Source organism: Myotis brandtii, unplaced genomic scaffold (genome assembly GCF_000412655.1).
Source record: "Myotis brandtii unplaced genomic scaffold, ASM41265v1 scaffold251, whole genome shotgun sequence".
Lineage (NCBI taxonomy): Eukaryota > Metazoa > Chordata > Mammalia > Chiroptera > Vespertilionidae > Myotis > Myotis brandtii.
Window position 1 is genome coordinate 3513492 of NW_005359516.1, and position 25457 is coordinate 3538948.

General features: G+C 41.6%; 1 protein-coding gene across 1 annotated transcript in view; it reads right to left on the bottom strand.

The window, feature by feature from the left end:
* ANTXR1 (anthrax toxin receptor 1) overlaps positions 1-25457 on the bottom strand; it is a 219398-nt gene that overhangs the window by 151904 nt on the left and 42037 nt on the right. Inside the window, exons 4-8 of the mRNA XM_005867817.2 lie at positions 13085-13166; positions 12471-12504; positions 11158-11237; positions 8345-8413; positions 6917-6997 (exon numbers count right to left, since the gene is read on the bottom strand). Of these exons, the coding sequence (XP_005867879.1) occupies positions 6917-6997; positions 8345-8413; positions 11158-11237; positions 12471-12504; positions 13085-13166 (346 nt within the window). The remainder of the gene's footprint in view (positions 1-6916; positions 6998-8344; positions 8414-11157; positions 11238-12470; positions 12505-13084; positions 13167-25457) is intronic.

Sequence of the window (25457 nt, forward strand, 5' to 3'; positions counted from 1 at the left end):
TTTATTACAGTTGGATTCATTAATAAGCCAAACAGAAATAATAGCTTCGTTGAAATGACCGGCCCGAATGCCTGCAAAGTCTGAGCCTAATTAATGACTGCTGCGGCAAATACTTTTTAAAAAAGATTTTCTGCTCAATATAGAAACTATAATTGATTCTATTTCTGTTTCCAGGCAAATGTGCACCGAGTCCAAATACCATCTTTTATAGATATGGTCTTGGAAGAGAGGATGGGGGAAGGACCGAGGATTTTATATGACACAGAGCCATAAACATGCCGCCTCATCATGCAGTGTAGGTCACGAAGGGCATGCAACCCTCTGGGCTGCTGTACAATGAATAAATAAGCACAGCACGACCTTGGACACCATGGGAAATACGACAAATGGGGGCAGTCTCTGTCATCACACGATTTACCACTGACCCAGAGGAACAGCACAGAGCATGAAAAAGACCCAAGAGCCAGGCAAGTGGTTCCAACTGGTGCTGCTGGAGTTCGAGGCACGAAGGGTTCCTGGTGGAGGAGCCACCAGGGCAGGCTCCGTGGAGAACAGAAGACTGAAGCAGGGACTTGAGACAGCATTCAGATGTCGCAAAGACACAGGAAGTGGCTTCCTCCAATCAAATAAGCCCGACTTAAAAGGAGGGTGGCTGCTGCAGAAGTGGTCCCCCCCCCCCCCCCCCCCCCCCCGAGAATGCCCCACCCGTGAGGTCTGGAAAGAGGCTTATCCTGTAAAGACAGGTACTTTCCAGGACTGCGGGAATGTGCTAAACTGTGATTGGAGGGAAGCCCGGGCAGTTCTTCGTGGGATCTTGGAAGGGTAAGTGGGAGGGAAGGCCTGAAGATGGGCTTTGCCTTTTTCATAGCTTTGCTAGGACCTGGATCATATTAGGGGCTACACTTCTTTCACATTCCCATGAGCGGAAGGCGGAGGTCAGCACAGGGTATGGTTTTATAAGTAAAATAAATACATATACACCATGGAAGAGATTTGCTCCTCAGTTTTGCTGATCTTACAGCTTCTTCGTTAACAAGGATGTTCATGCCAAAACTCGCAAGAAATTCTTGCAAATACAATTGTTTGCTCAATACTTGATCAAACACGCAGGAAGCTCTGCACACTGACTCACCCTCTCATTAATAGGAAGCCCGATGCAAGTTCAAATATTTATTCCAGGGAAATGCTCCTAGATGGAGGTCTTGGTGCCAGGAACTGTTTTTTTCTTCTCATAGACAGCGCGCGTGGTTCCAGGCACCGCCCTCAATTGCACACTAATGGGGACAACTGGGGCAGAAGCTGGCATCTCAGTAAAGGCCAAGTGCTGGGATTCAAAACTGCAGACCATTTCAGTGTTATCTGAGCCCGGCTTCCAGGCAGGTTCCCGTTTCCCTGCCTGCAGCACTTTTGATAAAGCAAACCAAGCCCCGGAGCCTGGTTAGACATACTCTAACGTGAGGGCTGGCGCTGCATTTACCAGTTGTGGTCCCTGGAATTTCCCCGAAGAAGCCACAGTGACAGAAGGCAAAGGAATAGCTTCTTCCTTTCCAGTTTTACTGGCTTAAAGGGCTGCAATCTTCCAATCAGCAGCATTTTGTCTTGTACTTTTATCAACCAGATTCTGCAAAAGCAAGTAGGAATACTGTCCTCACAGGTAGAATCCTGATCAAGTGTGAGGGAAAGACATTCCTTCCAGCCCGTGTCAGGCTTCCAGCTTCTTGTGATGATGGAAATTCATCTGCTGAACAGAACTTGGGATTTTCAGAGATGCTGTCCACTGAGCAGTGAAAGGCTCACGCTGGTGCCCTGTCAGACCATGTGGGTTCTGGTCTTGCCTCTGCTGTAACTGGGTGAGCTGCATCAAGCCATTTCACAATTTTGGTTGCCAGTGCCTCCTTCTCGGACGTGGAGTTGCTTCCTGGCCTGGCCACATTATTCAGTAGTTTCCTGTGGCCATTCTCCTCATGGCCATAGAGACAGACTTGAGTCTGTTCCAGATCACAGCCCAGGGATGTGTGGCCTTGGACAAGTTAGCTAATCTCTCTGTCCTTTAGAGACTACCTGCTTCTGTAGAGGGAGTAACAATATCTACATTAAATCATGGTCATGAGAATCTGATGATTATGTAAAATGAGTTGCCTGGTATCTAGCACATGAGAACTCAAAAAATGGTGGCATTTCTTATTTTTACCTTCCTAAGGAAATGAGGTGGGAGAGGGCACAGACTCTTGGGTCATGGAATTGAGTTCCAACCCCATCCTCCCCGTTAGAGCTATATGCCCTTGAGTAGGATGTCGGAGCTTCAGTTCCTTCACCTATAATATGGGAATAAGAGTATTTCCTTCACAGGGTTGTTATGATTTTTAAATGAGATAATATTAAATGGGATGAAAGAACAATATTTGGCTCCCAAATCAGTTATCTACAGCTGTTGATTTCTTTCTGTCTTTCCCTATGTCCCGCCAATGAGAGACTAAAATGAAAAACAGGTGAGAGCACTTTGAAAAATAACACATTATACAAATCTGACACATGAGGACTTCTCCCTTAAAGTAGAGAGGGTTGAGGAACAGCAAAAAGACCAAAACAGGAGTCAGACTGAGGAGGCAGAGAATCCGGGACTCGATGAATCCAGGCTCTAGGATTCAGTAGCAGTTTTCCCTCTGCTTGCTTCTTCACTTCATCTTCGGCCATTCTCCACCATAAGTACCGCCCTTCCTACATTCTGCTATGTGTCATCCTAGGGCTTTGCTCTGCCAAGAATATTCTATCCATGCTCTCCAATGAATAGTTCCATTTCCTCCTTCAGGTCATTTCTTCAAAAGAGCCCGGATTCTTTGTCACCCCCTTCACTCTTAATCTCAGAACTGTGGTATGTTATTTCTTTTATACCACATAACACAATTTTAATTATACATATTGATTTGTTTGTTTTTATGCGTCCCTCCCTCTAGATCAGTGGTTCTCAACCTGTGGGTCGAGACCCCTTTGGGGGGTCGAACGACCCTTTCACAGGGGTCGTCTAAGACCATCCTGCATATCAGACATTTACATTACGATTCATAATAGTAGCAACATTACAGTTATGAAGTAGCAATGAAAATAATTTTATGGTTGGGTCACAACATGAGGAACTGTATTTAAAGGGCCAGAAGATTGAGAACCACTGCTCTAGATGATCAACTCCACTAGGGTAGAGTCTCTCTGTCTGCTTTACTTGTAATTGAAAGGCCAGAGTCCACCATAAGAGGTTTTCAATAAGTACTTGATGAGTAAATAAATACTAGCCCCTGCTTCTTAAAAATAAGGTCACTCTGGGCAGAGACCTTTATAAACCACTTGAGCTTATTGCAAGCTGCCCTGCACTCTTATTTTGGATAATTAAGCCCATTCCTATTTTATTATGAGAAAACAATCAGCCACCAAGCAACCTCCATGGGCACACGCTGCATTAGAAGCTTTAGATGGGGGGAAAAACAAGAACTTTCTTTTCAGTACCCACAAGGATAAATGAACCTAATTCTTAAAAATAGCCAGCTTTTAGGCCATAATTATTTCTGTCTGACTTGAGAAAGATGAGCCCTGCTGCGCTTGTCCCTGTTTCTCTGTCCAAGCAAACAAATTAACAGCTACCATAAATACAGGTTTCATGTATTGGGAGGATCGAAACCACTAGCATAACTCCCAGATAAAAGCCCCTAAGAATGCTATCATTCAGCTAAAAGTTTGGAGTCTCAAATTATTATTCTTTTTCCCTTTTTGGGAGACATTTTTTTGCTAAAAGTTCTTAAAAATCTTTGGCATCATTTCCATTTGGGGGCGAGGAGAGCTTTATAAACATCCTGGCTCAAGTTGAGCTTGGGTGAGTTGTTAGGTTGAAATATTTAAGGACAACAGTGATTTATGCAAATAAAAATTATAATTTTTATTATATAATAAAAATAATCCAAAGTACTTGGGGAGGAACCAACTCTTGAATGATGTAGGCACATGTCCCTGTTCAGAACCCAGCCATCTGGGGGCAGGACTTCTGCAGTAGCCTCATGATAGAGCTCCTGCCTATGGCTGCCCCCAGTCTCCTATCTAGATACACACTGCCATCAGATTCTCTTCTTAAACATCACTTGTTAGACATTCAAAATGTTTTAGTGCTTATACCTTCTAAGTTGAAGTTAAAGGCTCTTGTCAATCTAGTTTCAACCCAATATCTTGGCTTATGTCCCATTACTCCTGACTCCTTTACCCAAACTCTCCCACTAGACAGACAGGCATTATTATTGTCCTTGGAAAATGCATTGCTCTGGGCTGAGGTCATGTCATCTCTTCTCTGGTGCTATCCATCACCCCTCTCTGGTGGTTCAGGGGCTCAAGTCTGCCCTGCTTTCTCATGAAGGCTCCAGCCCAGAATCATCCACCTCTGAGCTTCCAAAGGATTCATGGTCAGACCCAAATCCTGCTGTTCATCCTGTCTTGCACCATTTGGATGTTGTTTTATATGGTTATTGCAGTTCTTGTTGTTTATATTGTCAAGGATGCCACCCTGACCCCAGAAATTATTTACAGCAGGGGCCCCTCACCTGGGGATCCATAATTGGAACTGATACTTTTTTATCCTTTCAATTATTTCCACTTTCTGGTTAAGGGAGTTTGAGTGAGTTTCTGTTCCTTGCAAACAAACACATCTGGAAGAAGATGGCTGTCATATGTGCATGCTTAAGATAGGAATGCCCAGCCCGAGGAGAGATTATTTTTCACAAATCTGAAAACTTAAGGTCTCATGTATCAATGCTCTGAAAGTACACCTGAGGCATTTATTTAAAAGTACAGATTCAAAAGATGCAGATCCAGGCTCCATCCTATACTGACTACAAAAGAAGCCCTTTAGAATGGGGCCTGGGAGTATTATAAACAAGATTCTCAGGTGATCCTATATAATAAAAGCCTAGCGACTGAACGGCAGAACAACCAGAACAACCGCTTGGCCAGTCGCTATGATGAGCACTGACACCAGGGGGCAGATGCTCAATGCAGGAGTTGCCTCTTGGTGGTCAGTGCACTCTCACAGTGAGAGTGCCACTCGGCTGACTGGGATGAGCAGGGTTCCCACAGCAGGAGCAGCCACTCAGCACTCAGACGGCGGGTCTACAGCAGGTTGGCTGACCAGGATGAGAGGCTGCTCCCTGCAGGTCACGCCCCCACCAGTGCACGAATCCCGTGCACTGGGCCTCTAGTTTATATATATACTAGAGGCCCAGTGCACAAAATTTGTGCACTTGGCGGGGGGGGGGGGGGGGGGGGTGCCCCTTCCCTCCTCCACCCTCTCACAGTCCGGGAGCCTTCTTTGGGGGACTGACTGATGGCTGGTGGACATTCTTAGTGCTGCTGTGGAGGCGGGAGAGGCTCCTGCCATAGCCACTGTGCTCGCCACTTCTGGCTGAGCAGCGCTCCCCCTGTGGGAGCGCACTGACTACCAGGAGGCAGCTCCTGTGTTGCACGTCTGCCCCCTGGTGGTCAGTGTGAATCATAGCAACCAGTCGTTCTGTCACTCGGTTGATTTGCATATTAGCCTTTTATTATATAGGATATATATATATATATATATATATATATATATTCAAGAAAATCTAAAAGAATGGGGGAATCTGACATTAATGTCTCTCATATGATAGTGAAGGGACATGGAAGAGGAAATAATTCATATACCTTGAGAACCAATTGTTAAGTATTCTCATCAGTGTTATTTTCTGCAATCTTTCAACAAGTCTATGATATGTCTTATCATCAATCCCTTAAACAAATAAGACAATAAGTGAAATAACTCATCTAAGGATCTATAATGGTGACTTGCTGGGCCAGCATTTAAACTCTGGGCTGACCAGCTCCAAAGTTCTCACTTCTCACTCTGCTGGAGTTCCTAACACACCCTGGAGGGAGGGGGAGGGAGCATGAGGACACATCCATGCTGGAGGTTTCCTAGGTCAGTCTGGGGGAGCGGGGCAAGTCCTGACCCTGTGGCTGATAACTTCTGCATCAAGACTTCCTTGCCATCTAAGAGGACAGTGATTCTCTGAGCTCTGAATTTACATCCTAAACCCTGAGGCTGGAGCCTGGTAAGATCCACCTGAGAAACCACTGGCTGTCTACCTGGTCCTCAAACCTAAAGGCAGAGGCTGCAGTGTCTCTGGCCTTCATTACAGGCGCAGCACACACACTGACCTCTGGCTGAGGCTTTAGAGACCAGTGGCATCCAATATGCCAGGTAGACCGAGGGCCTGGCCCGTGTATGGAAGGTGGAAAGGAGAGGCCCTGGAAGCCAGAGTCCTGTTTCCTGACAGGAAAGGGTGGTGAAAATCCAAGTTGGGATGGAAAGGTGGTGATTGTACAAACCCTGGAGAACACGGAAGCCTTAATATTTGGGGATTATAGGTCTCAAGCAGTGGTTCTATTAAAATCACCCGGGAAGATCTTAAACAATGCTGCTCTAGGTGATTTCAATGGTCAGCCACGGTAGAGAACCACTGGTTGAAAGTGCCTCCCATGGCCGAGTGAGACCAGGTGAACCTGCAGATTCTCTGAAGACAGCTTGTGTTCAGTTATGGCTGGGAAAACGGAGGCCTGTAACTGCGCACCATCAGCCACAGTCTGGGGGCAGCCTGGGGTCCCCGGCTGCCAGAGCAGGGTTCCCTTCCATGTCGACTTTCCCATTGTAGGGTAGAATTGGCACAGAGAATGAAGAAAGAAACAGGTGTGAAAGGCAGGAGGCAGAAGTGGGAGATGACCGATACGAAGATCTGCAAAGGAATGTTCCCTCAAGCAGGAAAACGCCAGCCTCGGAAGGATGGGATCGCAGTATTTACAACAGATCAGGGGCAGAAAGGGCTCAAATGTCCAGTCTCAAAGGAGGTGCTCTACTCACTGAGTGGATGATGCCTTGCAGAGCCTGAAAGCCATCATTTACAGGAAACACGTGATCCTTACTGTCCGCAATCCGGGCCAGCTGAGAACAAACACAAACACACATGGAGGACGCAGGAAAGCCACTGGGTTTAGGGGACTCCATCTACTTTTAGAACCAGAGGAACTTGAGAGGCTTTGACTGGGCTCAGAGGCCTCACTGAAAAGCCCTCAGTAATAATGAGTTTACCAGCGGCCTCCCTGGAGCGAGCCCGGGGGGTTGGCGCCAGCTCTTACATTTGTTGTAATACTTCTTTCCTTGGGAGCAGAGGTAAGATTGCCCAGCTAGATGAACATTTGGCCTGGGTTGGTGTATTTATGGATTTGGGGGCAGGCCACGGGCTCATTTCTCTCCCATTCACCAAATTTCTGTTGGCAACTGTTTTCGAACCAAACAAACTCGTTTCCTTTGAGAGCAACTTTGCAAATAAATTCAAGCTTTGGTGTTGGGGAAGGCCAGTGAATGGGGACCCTTATCTTCATCCAGCCTGCTCACTGAGGAAAGGACCCTGGCCATGGTTTGTCTGCCCCAGCTTTAAGGAGCCGAGGACTGGAGAAAGGAGAAGCTGCCCTGTGAGCTTTCCTACCCCGCCCCATCTTCGCACTTTTCTGCAATTGCCACGGTCACAGTCGGTGCCAGGATGTTCACTGATTGCACAAGCACCTCAGTGTCATTGGGAAATTTCAGAAAACCCAGGAGAGTTAAAATACACTTATAAAAAGTTACTTATAATCCATGGATTCATCCATTCATCCTTCCATCCATCACATTTCTATTATTGTTAATTTGATATATATTATCTTTCATAGTTTTTCTAGGCAATATACACATATTTATTTAAACACTGGACTCATACTATTCCCAATATTCTGCAATCCTAATTTATTTACTTAACAACATATCATGAGCGCTGTCCCATGTTATTAAAACAAAAAGAAATTACAAACTACACTGAGTAACATTCATTTAGGTTGTTAGCAAATTTTCGCCATTTGCTTATATGTATTTGTACATTTTTTTGCCCACTTGCTAATTATTTCCCTTTTTTTGTATTGAAAATACACTGCATATTTAATGGAAGGGATGTTTGCCATTTTAAAAAAAAGATTCATCACATTAAATAAAAACAACAACAACAAGTTTTCCAAGTTAACTCAGATCTATTTTGACACCTTGGCTGTTTAGCATCTACCAAGAAAGATGCTGCCTGGATGGTCTGTGTTAAATGCCCCCATGTGCATCAGCAAATGGCTTTACCTTACTCATCCAACAATTCCCTTCCTGCTTATTAACATTTCTGGAAAAATACTCCATCTAAGGGGTGTTTATGTTGCTGCTGCACCCTCTGTACCGAATCATTCACAAACTGGAGGAAAACCAAGCGCATACCTGTGTTTCGTTGAAATCCTTTACCCCGACACAGTAAACGATTGCACCAAGGTCTCGGGATCTGTTAGCCTGGGGCAATGAGAGAAAAGACATTAGAGAGAGAAGCAGAGGCAAACATACTCCTTTGGATTAGCCAGACTAACTGCAATGATCAGGCATTTACTGAGCACCTACTTACTATATGTCAAATGCCACAATGGAGAAGGTAATCCCTGTCTTCAAAAAGCTTATACTCCAGTGAAAGACCCACTCTAACCTAATGCATTATGGGCGTGAGGGAAGTGATTAGTCTAATGGGAAGTGAGGAGAAAGAGCCACATAAATAGAGTCTTTGAAAGACAAGGAGAGGAAAAGGAAACTGTAGGCTAGGGTAAGTGGTATGAAATAATCTGGGGAAATGATTATCTTTTCTATTTCTCTGATGAATTTTTTTGGCATACTTTTTCTTCCTCTGATGGCAGCATGGTATAATGGAAAGGATGTGGCCTTTGGAATCTGGTATACGTGGGTTTGACACTTGGCTTTGCTCTAGAAAGTGTGAGGGGGATTAAATGAGATAATAAATGCAGAGCTCCTCAAGCAAGGTCTAGGACAGGGGTGGGCAAACTTTTTGACTCGAGGGCCACAATGGGTTCTTAAACTGGACCGGAGAGCCGGAACAAAAGCATGGATGGAGTGTTTGTGTGAACTAATATAAATTCAAAGTAAACATCATTTTTTTTTTTTTTAGTTTTATTCATTTCAAACGGGCCAGATCCGGCCCGAGGGCCGTAGTTTGCCCACGGCTGGTCTAGGATGATGCAGAAGCTCATAAATGTCAGTTCCCTTTAGAAATAAAGCCCTTTTCATTGCCATAAAACACATTGGTTTCGTGGATGGGAATTATGGTCCATATTTGAGTAGGTGAACCCATGACCTTTTTTTAACACTTAAGTATGGAGAAGGCAACATAAAAAACAACATTCAGGTTTTGGCTTGATTTTTATATTTGATTTGTGAAAGGCTCTGATAACAGATTTCAAACTTCTGCATTTCAGAACAGAAAACAATAATTGGAAATCCTTGGTATATACAGTAGGTGCTTAATAAATAATCAATAGTAAAGATATATTAGGTGCTCATTATGTGCATATTGATTTGAGTTGTGTTCTTTCCCCCACTCTGTTAGTATGCAAACCCACTTGTGACTAATATTGAATTTTAGAAGGGACAGAAACACATCTTTTTTTCCTTCATGTTAGAAATATTTCTTGAGGCTTTCAGGATAAAACAAACTTTTAGACACAGTCTAGCCCCAGTCTTATCTGCAACAACTTCTGTGACACTTTTCCTCCAGTTGGACTTTATATAGAATTATCAAAAATGGGAAGGTTCATTTTCGTTATATATCTTGAATTTTATCTTTCTTTTTCAGAAACTCCCTTCCTATTGGTATTGGCACTCCAACTATTTTTCCAAGTCTGTATGTGCCATACCTAAAATTCTTTTCTACTAACCCCTATTTGAATCCTCTGACAACTATCATTTATTTTATATTCAGTTATTTCCTTATTAGGGTTTTTACTTCATTTGACTGTTGTTTGGCACCCAGATAAGACATTCTGCATTCCCATTACATAGTGTCGACTTTAGAGAATAGGAATTATATCCTTTCCCAAATGCTCAGGGAGTGCCTGTCATATTTACTGTGTGTTTCCCATTGTGAATTTTCCCAGTGTGGTTCCCATTGTAGGTGATTAATGTGCTCACCTACATAATCTGATCATGCCCTTTGCCAGCAGAGGCTTCAACAAGCTGAACATGATTACATGGGGAGGCCCATGAGGGCAGCTACTGTCTCACTTAACACTGAGTGAGTGAAGGAATGAATGAATGAATGAATGAATGAATAGATGAATATATACTTCTTGCTCACTAAGGGAGCTAAATTTAAATTAAACCATAGTCAAGAGCTTGAGGTAAGTGTAATGTTCTTATTAACTCCTCCCTGGGAGGCCAGAACCTCCCTCCCTCACTGCCTAATAGTGTTGCTTTCTAACTTGGCCTGAATAAGGCTTTGTCACTAATGAGGCTTTAATACATTCCCATGGTTAACTGGTTTTCTTGGGCCACTTACACATATAGCTCTCACATCTACAACTTGAAAGGAAAGGCTTTCTTAAATATAAATGACTACTTTTTAATTTTTCAATAAATTCCCTTTTCTGAATCTCTTTATGCAAACTGAAAGTTTCATTTAAAGAGCATTCATTCACTTGCTTCGAGGAGTATTTTATGAGAACACAAATAAAAGGAAAAAAGAAATATCAAAGGAGAGATTACAATTTACTTTGCCTCTAATTAATATTCAACTTTGGTTCATAGAATGACAATCTCAATGACTAATCCATTCTGCCAAGATTGGCTCTTACATTGTCAAGTAATTCTTTCCCCTCCTGTTTTTAGTAGAAAATATGAGGAAAATTTCAGAAAAAAAATGATTTTTGTTAAAAACGATAGTGTTTCAAAAGTGCTAGATCCATATAGTGCTTTCAATAAAATTATGCTAGATATATTTTACCCCTCCCACACAGAGAGTAATATAGAAATATTTTAAAGAGGAAAAATATCTATCATGTATAAGACATGAAAATTCACTTTAAAAAATAAATTGTTATTTTTTAAATGTATAAGACACGATTTTATCCAGGAGTTGTTTTTTTAATCAAGAGTAACTATCATTTTGGCCAAGTAGAAAGATTGCAGCCCATCTCAAAAGGAAGAAGCCCTTTTCCATGTCTGTTTAGACAGACACAGGCCGGACTGTCACTTACCTCCCTCTCTGAATAGTAAAAGAGATCTTCATGGAGTTCTCCATCAGTCAGAGCAATGATGACGCTGGCTGTCCTGTATCCTGCTCAACACAACACAGACTGCTCAGTCCATCCTGCCACACCAAGGGGACCCTCTCTCAGCCCTGAGAAACTGTCTCCGCTAAGCTCAACCACCCAAGGTCAATATCTTGAGAATCAGCAACTTCTCTTTGGGGACTGGAAGCAATTCCATCATGAAGAAGAGTGCCGAGACAGACTCTAGAGGGAATAGGCTTTGTTTCTGGGTTTCTCAGTCTTATCTTAAAACAATGGCTAAACCTGGTGAAATGCTTTCTGGACTGAGCTAGGAATAACTCCAGTGGCTTTTATTTCTGGGGACAAGCTCTACCACCTGGGCTGTTCAAGAGTCCTTCTCACAGGCTGTAGCTGACCACATGCACCAGCCCTTGAAGAGCTGGGCAAAGAGTCCTAGTCATCGTGATTTACAAGCTGACTGAATCACAGCAGTTGGCAAAACCTACTAGAGTTCTTCCAGTAATTGTTAGGCATCTAGTAACATTGCTGATGGTTGAAATACACTAACAAGTGTTGGTGTTGATGTTGGATTTGTTTTATTTGTTGTAGTTTAGAGTGAAATCAGAAGTGGACATCTCTACAGGCCTAGGAGAAAAATCCCCAATGCAATACTGAATCTTTTAAAAGAGATTTGCCTCAGATAAAGAAAGGCTATTCATAAAAGACACTATAGTAATTGTAATAATAGCCAAAATAATAATAATAATAATAATAATAATAATAATAATAATAAATATTAGTTCTATGTGCTAGACACTCTATTAAGTAAAATTTTTGCCTTTTTTCATTTAAATAAAGGAAATTTCAAACTGAACTGGTATCTTAATCTTAACACCATATCCAACCACAGTAATGAAGGGGTGAAGGGGCTTGGAGCCCAGAGAAGACATGAAAATTACAGTTGACATAAAAATCCAAGACTTTACTAACCCATCCAAGTATTTACTAATTTAATGAATTCAACATGCAAAACTGTTCCCAGACATTGCAGACTGTGGCCCATAATGGGATCTAATTACTTTCATATCACTTTTCTTGCCATCAACAGGATAGTAGCATTAAGCCTGGCACGTATCATCTTTCTAAGCATTCCCACTTCATGATGAAGTGTGTGTCCAAGGATTCTAGGCAATATCAAATATGTCTTTTGAACCAAGAAATTACGGAGGCACTTTTTCAGAAGTAAACACAGAAAAAAGTTAACTAACTCATCATGGTAGTTCGTAAGATAGTCTTACCTTGACTGTTTTCATAATAAATCTGCTCGCTGGCCTGGAAAACACATGAAAGAGCCATTAGACAGCCAGCCACTGTTTGCTACTCCAAATCCAACATTGGGCAGTGGGCTCTGGTGTTGGGTACGCAGCCATGGCCCAGTCTTGATTCTTCATGTGATCCACCCACACTTCACACAGATATCAATGGGTCACCTTCATCTAAAGTCACCCTGACATGTAACCAATATACTTGTGAACATGGATCGATGTCTTACTTTGCATAGACTGGGATTTGTTCTCTTCAAGATTGAAGTCACTGACATTCTGTCTCAATCACTGAAGCAACATGTAGAAGAGGTGACCGTGGGAACGGGGAGCACTTGCATGTGGCGTGACTCCTGGCAGCCAAGCAGCAGCCAACAAACCTTTCACCAGTGTCAGGGAAGGAGCAAGGAAATCTCCCTAGTTCTTTTGGATAGTGTTATCAGCGTCTAAGTTTATGGGGAAATTTTCTTACTCTCTTGCCATTGGGTGTTATTCATTCCCTCAATGCATGTGCCTCATCGTCAGCCATCCTTAGGTGGATGTTCCGTGTCACACTTTACATTTGGAGTTGAAAATTGTTATAAAATTACCCTTTGAAATCCTTCATGCATGTAAGTATCTCCTCCTGGCAGGACCTTCTGCAATTCCTCAAGGCCTTGACGAATCTGTTCTCTGAAATCCAAAGACACCCTATTAGTCCTATTAGAGCATTTTTTTTTACTGTGCTGTGTACATGCACATTAGTCTTTTTCTTATCTCTGTGGATAGTCTATACTGCCCCAGTGGTCCCCCAAAAGCCTGTCAGGGGTAGAGTCTTTGTAGTACATCACCCATTCAGGGTCAGCCTTCAGCCATAGCATAGGATGAGCAAGATTTTAAAGACCCTTCTTCAAGAATCTTTTCCATTTGCTCAAGAAAGTCTTCCATTTCTTTTTTAGATTATTATTAATTTTAAAGAGAGAGAAAGAGAGAGAGAGAGAGAGAGAGAGAGAGAGAGAGAGATTTGTTGTTCCATCGTTTCCCCTAGTTATGCATTTACTGATTGGTTCCTGAATGTGTCCTGACCATGGATCAACCTGCAACCTTGGCTATGGGGACGACACTCTATCCAACTGAGCTACCCAGGAAGGGCTTCTATTTCTTTAAATGGACAAAGTTTTCATTCTACATTGGAAATGAGCCTTAAAATGCAACTGCTCCTGAGGGGACACACAGCAACTTCAGCACCTTTATGTCAACATGCAAATGGCTCTTGTGAACCAGAAAGAGGCGGGTACCAAGAAACCAGGGCAAGGCCACCACAAGGACCACAGGTGGGAGGGGCAAGCGTCAGGCGTGAACTCTGCCACCCGCAGAGTTGGGCCAAAGGAAACCGTGTAGTCAGCTTTGAAAACAAAAGTCTAGGCAATCTCTGCTTTCCAGGACAACGGAGAGTGTTTTCTGTGGCTGATGCCTGTGTTTTCTTACTCTGGTTGCTGGTGGTGGCCCTGGGGCAGGAAGAGGAAGTGGGTTAGGGCATTAGGAAAGGGTCTGACTGAAAGTGGGAAACATGAATGGTCTGGGGATCAAATGGAATCTTTGTGGACCATTCTCTCTGGGATGTAAGATATGTTCCTGTCTTCTAAATAGCCCCACACTGTAACGAAAGGGCAAGAAAGTGTGATTTCTGAAAAAACATTAGCCTTATTCATAAACTGTAAGCCTATGGAAAGTTTGAAATTACCTTCTTCTCACTGGGGCCTCTTTAGTAACAGAGGGTGGAGGTGCACTATTTAAATGAGGAAGGGAAGCTTCTTTTGAGTAGGCAAAGAACCTAACATTTATTAGGCATCTACTATGTATAAGGCCCTACTCAAAGGTTTGTTTCATCCTCACAATACCCATGCAAGGTGGGTAATATTGACTGCATATGATAGGTGAGACAATTTGGGTTTAGAGATTAAGTAGAAGATCAGAGACTTGAATTCAAACCTGTCTGACTTAAAAAGGTGTTCTATTCTGCCAAGCAGCCTGCTAGCACACAGCAGTGCTGGAGAAGTGGGAAGTTTTCAGTAACACTTGAATTAGTGAAGAGCAATAGCAATTTCTAACACCATCTGAGTACTTAAAGTGTGCCAAGCTCTGTTTGAAATATACCCCACACAATAATTCACTTCTGCCTTATAAAAAATAGCTCTTTTTAATAGAGAACACTGTTATTTCCATTCCACACAGAAGGAAACTGAGTCACAGAGAGGCTAAGGAACTTTCCCAAAGCCCTGTAAGACGGAGGTAGGATTAGAACCTAGAGACCCTGTTCTTAATAACCATGACAACTGTCTCTCTTTTGAGTGAATGAATGACATCTATTGCTGGTCTATTCTGGCAATTGCTTGGGAGGAAGTCTAATGCCAAATTAACCTTTTGTTAGAAATGATATAATGGAGTAGCCATGGCTGAGGCTGGATCTCCAGGCTGTTGGAGGGTTTAAAGGACAAACGGAAAAGGGGTTAACCTGAGCTTGCCCCTGGCCTAGGCTACTGATGCTTCGCAGGTGGGATAGTGAAGTCCAGGTAATTCAGACGCTGGGAAATGTATGACTATTGTTTCATTGTCTCATCAGTGCCCAAATGTCAGACCACATGCCCAGTTGTGCAAGTCAAAAAACTGGAACCCTTCCTTGACCCTCTACCTTGGCTCTCCTCTCTCTTTACGCTTCCCTACATAATCTATCATCAAATTCCATTGGTTCTACTCTAAACATATCATGAAACTTCTCTATCTCCTCTGCAAATGCCATGGTCTGAGCCACTATCATCTCTGGCTTAGACCACTGGGAAAGTCACTGGCTACCTTTCGACTGCCCTCTTGCCCCTTTTCCATTCATTCTCCACATGGCTGCCGGAATGTTTCTAAAATATTGATCAAAACATGCTACTCACTCCCCTGCTCAAAACCCTTCAATAGCAGACAATTACACTTGGGATGAATCCCAAATCCTTGCCCTGGCCTTCGAGTGCCTACATGATGGCTCCTGTGCCTCCGGGACAGCGGCATGGGCACCACTCCGCCCCCCTCTCTGCACTGGAGCCCCGTGGGCTTTCCTAAGCTCCTTCTCCAACAGACCCTTCCCACCTGCAATCACTGCTGGCCATGGGCTGGGGAGACTTTTTGCCTATAGTCCCAACTTAAATGTCAATTGCTCCAAGTAGCCTTGTTAGATTTCCCCAGTTCAAATTGGCTCCCTCAATTAAATTTGCTCATGGAACCCCAAACTTTTGCTTCATAGCACGTGGGACATTTTATAACATTTGATTGTGTAATTATTTGTTTAGGTCCCCCCCCCCCCAGTTTTGGACTTTAAACCCCTTGAGAGCTGAGCCATGTCTGGTTTGGTCTTCACTGTATCTTCTACGTCTACTACAGTTCCTGGAACATTCTAGATATTCAACAAATATTTACTGAAGAGGTGAGCGGAGGGAACAGATGTCTCCACTTTAATCATCCTGTGAAGAGGTCAACCTTGGGGGCAGGGATTAGCTTCACTTGGCATGTGGAGGGAGGCCAGGCAGGGACTGACCTGTTAATGGACTTTAGGTGTGTGCCCATGTGGTGGTTATAAGCCATTCTCTATGTTGTACTCCTTTACATTACCCAAGCAGTTCAATAAATCCCACCAAAAGGCATAATTTAATTTCAAATCTGTTGTTTAGTAATGAAAAAAGGCATATATCGGTGGTGTGGAAGGAAGGGCAAAGATGAGAGCAGTGTCCTCCACCAAGGCCACCGTTGGGAGGGCAGAGGGAGGCTCTGGCAGCCATCTGGCCAGGAGCAGCTTTGTCCTTAATGGTTGGCAATTTCATGAGGGTCATGGCAAGGACCAGGTAGTATGAGGGTGAGGCTGGGATAGGAAAATCAGGGTTTGCTCTTGAGCACACAGAAGTGGTATCATGTAACCTTCAGAATCACTGGGGGACACTATGGGGGAGGGGGAGCTAGTTTCTGACACTTAAGGGGTAGGAGATTGGACATTAAAAGTAAATGTGAAAAAAAAGTATTGTGGTCTTACTCTTTGGCCATGGACTAGGGAGATCTGGGCTATATTGGTAACACTAAAATTGGAATAGTGTGTTAAGACTGCAGCTTGAAAAAGAGGTTAAAAAAGGCATATTAGGGGAATGGAAAAGGCTCCTTGGCTTCACTGTATTCTTTCCCTGCCAAATAAAGTCTGGGAACTGGGGTGTTTCCTCTAAGCCTATTTCCTTTTCTTTACAAGTATTTTCTTGAGCTTTCTATATTTTTGGTAGCAGAACAAGCAAAGGCTGGTTTGGAAACTGCCCTTATCCTTGATGCTTTGTGTCTGGCAAGATAAATTCACTATCCCAAGCAGTGATCACAACCTCCCAGATACCACCCTTACTTCTCCAAAGACCAAATGACTTATGCCCCACCTCCCTGCGCCCTGCCCTGTCTCTAAGCACCCACAACATCAAAGCAAACGAAACAGATGGTTTCATGGGAATGGTGGGTCCATTTAAATTTTGGGACAATAAAACTATTAATAAAGGTCCATTTTTTAATGCTCTCTTAGAAATGAAAGAAATTGGGAGAGAGATCTGTTAAAGGGGGCGATAAGAACCTCTCTGAAGACTTGGTTATTACCAAATGAAATGTTATCTTCCTGGGAAATGAGAGAGGCTGGGAATCCTAGGAAGACAGGCTGCTATTAAGAGTCTCCTGTTTTCCTTGGTGGTTTCACATGTCTGCCAGTGTTCTTACTTAGAAGTTAAGGGTTCTCAGGCCACATGTCTTGTATTCCTTTTGCAACCCCTGCAGCACTTAAGTATGGGCCTAGAGTAGGTTGTATGTTGTTGAATGAATGATTCCGGTTTGGGCACATTCATTAATCCATTCATTCATTTCCACAACTATTTGATCATGCATTGTGCACCCAGCACTAGTCTGGTTTGTAGGGATGGGGGGTGGGGAGAAGTGGGATGGTGTCTGCTGGACTTTTCGTTGGCCCTGGGAGTTTTTCTACACTTCATGAAGATTACTTTTTGGGATTCCAGCTGTCTTGCAACATTTTCATATTTGCTGATGAAAGGACGAACACACATAAGCACATCAAGAAGCACTTCCATAATCACTTATCCCAAGTATCCCAGTGATGCTCCTACTGCAAAATCCTCCTTGGGGTTATGCAATGTCCACCACATTTTCATTCTATAAAAACCACCCCCCCTCAAATAACCCAACATCAGCTTTGCATTGTTGACTTCTTGCCTCCCATAAAAGAGCTCCTGTGGAATTGGACTTTGCTCAAATGCCCTGCAGTTGTTGCCTTTGCAGCCTCAACTTATACAGTAAACACACAACACTGTTATTACCACTAATGCTGCATTCGCATTTCCAGATGGCCTAGGACTCTGGTGTTGCCTCCCCAAAACATGAAGTGAACCAAACAAAAACATAGATTGATTAAAGTCATGCTGCTGCTGCTACTTGTGGAGTCATGAAATTCCACAACCGACCGTAATCATTTGTTTATAATGTATGTAAATCAGCCTCCTTGGGCTTTTTCCTAAGAATAGGCCAACATGATTAATGACATGAAGGTACATATTGAACCAATGATTATATATATATATATATATATATCTCCTCACCTGAAAATATGTTTATATCCTCACCTGAGAATATGTTTATTAATTTTAGAAAGAGAGGAAGGGAGAGAGAGTGAAACATTGATGTGAGAAACATTGAGCGGTTGCCTCCCATAAGTGCCCCAACCAGTGGTTGAACCCCAAACCTTGGTGTGTGCCCTGACTGGCAATCAACCTTGCAACCTTTTGGTGTATGGGATGATGCTCCAACCAACTCAGAAACTCACCCAGGGCTCTATATATTATTAAGTGAGGTATAATTTATATACAGTAACATGCAAAGATATTTATTCATTTCCTTTGTAATTGTTAAATTTATTCCTATAAAGTTATTTATAATATCCCTTTATGATATTTTAACTGTAGGATCGATAGTAACATCCTCTTTTTGGGTCCATATTAGCAATACCTTTATAGATTACAATATTCATCCTTATTTTATCATAGTCTACCATAAGTTAATACAGTAAAACCTCACTATAACGAACTAATTCGTCAGAGCCGAAGATCTGTTATATAATAAAGTAGGTTTTCCAAATGCGTATGTTAAAAAATTGACAAATTAGTTTACCTGTTTTACTTATTCAGACACGTCTGTGTAATTAAAATTAAGTATGTATGAAAAGTTTAATTACACAGAAAAGTTTCCCAGGTGTGTTAGAGGAATGTTAAATTTATACTGAATAGGTTTAGTAAATGCATACATTCACCCATCACCACAAGTAACAAATGCACACAACTGGGGTGTGGCTTAGCACACTGTTAAAACTGCTGCAGAAAGTCATGCCAAGGGACAACAAAACCAGTTACCTGGTGCGATGCGGTGTGGTCATGTGCTAATCATTTGCCAGACATTGTTTACAAGTGATGACTCTTGGATTTAAATATGTAGACTATAGTTGTAGATATGTAATATTTATTTATGTTGATGAAATTACCAGTGTTTTTTTCCAACATATGGCGTACTTGCTAAAATTTGCTAAAAATAGCAGTGAATTAATAAAAAATAACCTATTAATTTAATTATAAACAAATCTTAGTTACAAGCATTTTGAAATTAACAGGGTGTTTATTTTCACATATGACATACAGACTAGAAATTTTGTCCGTTAAACTTGAAGTGTGTTAAATCAAAGTCTGCAAAATCGAGGACTTACTGTACTATAACACTTCTCATATAATGGAAGAAAGTTTTAATATTATACTTCCACATAATCCTTTCTCATCCTTTGTGCTATGACTGCCATATATTTTACTTCTATGTATGTAATAAACTCCAAAACAGTGTTGTCTTTTTATGAGAATCAGAAAATGACTATCATTTCTGTGACTCTTCTTTTTTTTTTTCTCGTAGATCTAGTTTACACCTGGTATATTTGTCTTTTTATGAGAATCAGAAAATGACTTTCATTTCTGTGACTCTTCTTTTTTTTTTTTCTCGTAGATCTAGTTTACACCTGGTATCATTTTCCTTCAGCCTGAGGAATTCCTTTAGTATTTATTTTTTTGTAGTGCAGATTTATCGGTGATGATTCCCTTAGGGTTTTTTCCCCCGCCTCTCTGAAAGTGTTTTAATCTTGCCTTCAGTTTTAAGGATATTTTCACTGGATATAAAGTTCTAAGTTGACTTTATTTCCCAAAGATATTAATCTTTTATCTTCTAGTCTACATGTTTTGTTTTGTTTTTCTGATGAAAAATAAGTGATATTCATTGTTGTTCCTCTGTTTGTAATATACCTTTTCTCCTTCCCATCTGATTGGTTTTAAGATGATCTCTTTATTCTGCTTTTCAGAAATTTTACTAAGATGTACTTAGATGATATTTTCATTGTATTTGTCCTGCTTGGGATTCTTTGAGCTTCTTGGATCTCTGTGTGGAATGCCATGTTTGATATTCCAATTACACATACATTTGACCACTTGATATTATCCCACAAATTATAGAACTGGTTCATACTCCCCACCTCCCGGTCTTTTCCATTTCTCTCTTTCAGTTTAGGTAATTTCTATTAACTTGTTTTTAAGTTCATTAATCCCTTTTCTGCTGATATTGTATTTTTCAGTTCCACAGTTTTCACTTGGTTCTTTGAGATATTTTTTTTCTGATTTCCCATGTCTTCCTACATTATATTCACCTTTTTTGTTGTTAAATTCTTTAAAAAGTCTGTAATAGTTGCTTTAAACTCTCTGTCTGCTACTTCCAATAATTGAGTCATCCATGGTTTGCTTCCATTGCCATGTTTTTCTTGATTATGAGTCACATTTTCCTGCATTTCCCCATGTTTTATAGTCACTTAATTTGTATTTAAGACATTATGTAGGAAACAAAGCAGTGGAGACTTAGGTGTAATATTGATTTTCTTTATTTACTTACTGCAGAATGTAAGCTTTTTATCATGAGGGACTGATTATTTAGATTCTCCTTAAGTTAGGTTGAGCTTGGGCAGGGCCACAGCTGTGATTAGAGTTTGTTTCTTGTTATTAACCCAACTCCCAGCCTTTTGCCTGTCCTACCCTTATGGTCTGTTCAGTGTTTGAGGTGGGAGGTGGTTAGGTACAGCTTCATAGATTTTTGCTTGACCTTTAGATTTAACCTTGGTAGGAATCCAGAATCTAAGCAACACAAGAATTCACAAGATTATGCAATTTCTCTCTACTTTTCAGCAACTTCTCCCGTGTTAATTTCTTGGAACAATGTAGAAAAGAGGTATGGGTGAGGCAGAAGAATTGCAACGCTGATAGATTTCTTTTTCATTTGGAGATCTTTCACATAATCCATCCCTCTGGCACACATTGTTGTCCTATGTTCAGCTGGCTTTTCCTCCTCTCTGCAAAATCTCTATTGAAGGCTGACCTACTTTTCCAACTGCCCATACCCAGACTAGGCATCCACCCCAAGAATGGAAGCTTCTGAAGATCTCTGCTCAGCTCTAAAGGGCTTGTTTCTCTGTAATTCAGTTCATCAGTGCTTCCTCTGTCTACTAGCCCCATAGAAACATATGAATTCTATTTTGCCTGGACTTTTCTGGTTGACAGTGGAAATGAGGGTTTTTCACATCCTAACTAGAAGCAGGCATACCTTAAAGTCTTTTTCTAAATGTTTGTAACTACACATTTGTCTCAAATCAGGAAGAAAAATGCTACTGACTGACAACTGGCATATAAATACTAGAGGCCCAGTGCACGAAATCTGTGCACAGGTATGGTCCTTAGGCCTGGCCAGGGATCAGGGCTGATCAGGCCTTCCTTCCGGCTGCCAGCTGGGGCCTCCCTTTCCCAGCTGTGGGCTCTCAGCCAGGGCCTTCTTTTGTTCCACGCCGCCCCCTGTTGGTCAGCGCATGTCATAGCGAGTGATAGAACTCCCGGTCAAACTCTCGTGGGGACACTTTGCATATTAGCCTTTTATATATATAGCTACTCAAGTATCTCTCATCTTAAAAAAATTAATCCTCTCTGACCCCACATCTCCAGCTGTTGACCAAGTTATTTGCGTTCCTCTTCATTACACAACTTCTTGAAAGAACACTCACTTTTGCACCCCTCTGTCTTTCCTGGTGGAGACGTTCTTCAAATGTGGAGAGATCTTTGGCTATCTTTCATAGTGAATGAGCTAGATTATGAGATTTGTTAGAAGCTCTAAATGCATGTAGGGACATGCTAATTGGTTGATGACCAGCTTTTGTCCACAGGCTTTTTTGTGGAGCATATATAACTTTTTCCCTCTCAGAGATATTTATTTCTATAGATAATTAGTTTTCAAACTCTTTCCTTGGGTGTTCGCCTGGAATTGACAAGGAGGAGAGCTGAAAGTCACAATGTTTATTATGCAGATGTCTCCATAAACTCCCATGTCTGGTGTCCAACTGTAAAAGCACTCTTATTTAATTTTGCCAGAGCATATACTACAGAAAGGGTAATTTTCAGAACATAGTGGAGGTGGGTGGTTCTGAAGGTTGAATACCCTCCCAGATAAACTTGTAAACAATATTCCAGTTTTCATCAAGTAGTCCTTCTTTGACTTTTACAGTATCTGTACCTTCAGTTTTTGAGCTTTCTGAGGTTCTGGAAGCTTCAAGGCTTGCTTTGCTTATCTTCTTCTGCAAGACTGTATCTGACTTCTCTCCACACTGCTTACATTATTTCCCACTCCGATGTCTTCTTCCTGTCCCCAGATACAGTGCTTTTGTGGTTGAACTATTTCTTAGAGTCCTCAATCATGGGCATTGTGGTTTTGTTTCACAGTCTCCTGGATTGGGGGTGCTTTTTGTGAGACAAAGGGCCAAAAATGTCTCTACCCTTTATTTTTAAATTGAAATCCTTCACCTTTTAACCTATTCTGCTCTGCCTTTTGTCTCCACACCCTGCTGAATCTGCTTTTGTCAAGGACACCAGTGATCTCCCCATTGCCTGTCCATAGTCACTTCTCTGGATTCAGTACTGAAAGCCTTACGGTAACAGACATAGTTAACCTGTCCCTCCATTTAAAATGCTTTTCTTCTTTTGATTTCCATTACAGGATATTCTTTCCAACTTCCTCATTTGTTGTTCTTCCTCACATTTCTGTGTAGGCTTTTTCTTCTAGGTAATCTCTTTCTTTCCAAGACTTCAGTGCCATTCAATGGCTCATGGACTTTGGAGGAAGAGAGACTTGGAATTTAATCCTAGTTCTGCCACTTCCTAGGGATTCCGACTTCAGAGTTCTCAAGTATAAAATGAAGGCCTGAACTGTTAAGATCTACCAGCTCCCTTCCAGCTCAGAATGGTGCATCAGATTGTATATGGGGACCAAAGGGAGAGTAGAAACAGAACGTGGGTATCAGCTGGGAAGTGGAGAGGCCACTTGGAAGATAGGAATATTTCACCATGTGACACGGGGTCAAATGCAAACTAGTAACTGAACTTCATGAAGAGGAGCCCATCAAGTAATTTCCAAAGGTTGCAGCCTAAGCTGGCATAAAGGACAGGAGTGATGGTTTAATCACAGGACAATGTGATTAATTTGTCCAAACTCCTCTTTATACAACTATATTTTGGTTGGTTACTCATTTGTACAGTGGTTTTCACCATGCATTTCCTAAGGCACCACTTGGCTTCTGAAATAAATTCCTGTAAGATATTCCCCATCACTAACATTTTCCCCCAGTTGAACCATATTTTGCAGGAGATGGAAGTGGTAGAAAGTGGGCTCTATAGCCAGGGTTGCCTAAATATATAGCTTTTTTTCCCCCATGAGAACCTTCAGTTTCATGCTCTTCTTAGTTCAGTAGGGACTGGGTCTCTCCTGGAGCTGATGACATATATGTTTATAAAATGTTCAGGTTCATATAGGTGAGCTCAGTACTACTGACCACAATGAGTGTTTGGAGGGGCATAGGATAGAGTGGCACTCTGCCAAGTCCCGTGAACAGAGACTGTGGAGCCCATCATCTTAGATGGAAGCAGAAAGTGGATAGCCCTAGGGCAGATGATCTGTTTTGGTCAGATTACACCTTTTTAGTATAGGCTGGCAGTTCTCTCTAAAGGACTTCCCTACCAGCCCTTGGAGCAATATTGGGCTGCAGGTGGGAGTAGGTAGATGTACACTAGGTCCATACCAGATAATCCAACCCACAAGTCATATGTGGACACAGTCTGAGAAGAAGTGTTGGGAATCATACAAGACACTGGGAGAATGTCAGGCAATGACAACTCTGATAAACCACTAGTGGGAGTATAAATTGGTGCAGCCCCTTTGGAGAATAACTAAGTCATGCCCAATGAAGTTACATATTCACATATTGTAAGACCTAGCAATTCAATCCCTAGAATTATCATAAAGAAATTCTTGCTTCTTACTCCCCCAGGAGACAGGTACAAGAATGTTCATTGTAGCCTTGTTTATAACAGCAAAGAAATTAGAAGCAAACTAACTGTATGAATAAGAGAACAAATAAGTATATGATGGTACATTATTATAATAGAATACCCAATGCACAATAGTTTAAATGAACCAAATGCAGCTACATGTATCTATGTAGAAAAAGTCTCAGAAACATAATGTTAAGCATAAAAAAGCAAGTTCAAGAAAAATACAATATGACCATTAATTATAAAATTTAATATGAAAAATATATACTATATTGGTCACAGTTGTATAAAAATATACAGCATCCATTAAAATGATAAACTCAAAATTCAGGATAGTGATTGTCTCCGATGAGAAAAGAGAAAGGGGAGTATATATAAGGAATGTTAATATCTGTAAATTTTATTTCATTAGCATTGTGGTGGATAATAACTGCTCATTATCCTTTGTACACTTTTGTTGCACGCAAATAATTGCTAATTAAAAAAATTGTTGAGGGTGAGAAGCAAAGGCTAAACCTGCAGTTCATGAAGAGGCAGCGTTAAATCTAAGGTTCAAGTCCACACCCTGGGGTTGAGTTAGGTGAGGGACATGTGTGAACCCACCTGATGTTGGCCAATTGTGGAAATGATTTTGTTGGGTCATAGAAAATCTATTAGTTTTGGCTGGGTAGCTTCAGAACTCTACCTACCAATTTTTGGTTCTAATGGCTACTTCTACAGTTTGCCTTGCTGGCTTCATCCAGAGAAGAATATTTTTGAACCTTGCTCTGTCAACTTTTAGCCTTTAAATGTATTTTCCACATGAGAGATAGTAGGTGAGGAAGGGAGGCAACATTTCCGGAGTCTCTATGCTGTGCTAGGGTCTCTGCTGGGCACTTTTTATGCAGTAATTAACAAAAGTGTCCCAACACCACCATGTGATTGGCATTACTATCTTGGTTGTACATATGAGAAAACAGATTCAGGGGAGTGCAGTAACGTGGAGCCCAGAATGGAACCCAGACTGGAACCCAGACTGGTCCTGGCACAAACCCTGCATTGTTTCTATTACATCTGTGGTGTCCAAAGTAGGCATAGGACACTGTGCTATACACAAAGATAAAGGAAACCTATCTAATATACATAGACATCTATCTATCTATCTATCTATCTATCTATCTATCTATCTATCTATCTATCTTCTGGAGCATAAATTGTACTCCAAAATTTGTGAAAGAACTCAACATGATTTTCATATAAAATCAAACATTGTAGAATAGACTACAAATGCACATACATTTTTAAGGTGAAAGGATGTTAAAGAGTTTTTTTGCTTTCAATAAACCACTTTAAACTATACCCGAGGACCCCACAGGTCCACTTTTACTTTCTTTTACTAGCAGGGGTACTCCAGAGGAAGAGGGTGAGAAGCACTGGCCCACTCTTCTCTCACAAATCGGTCTGTTCCCTGACCTGCTCTATTGCTTCAAGG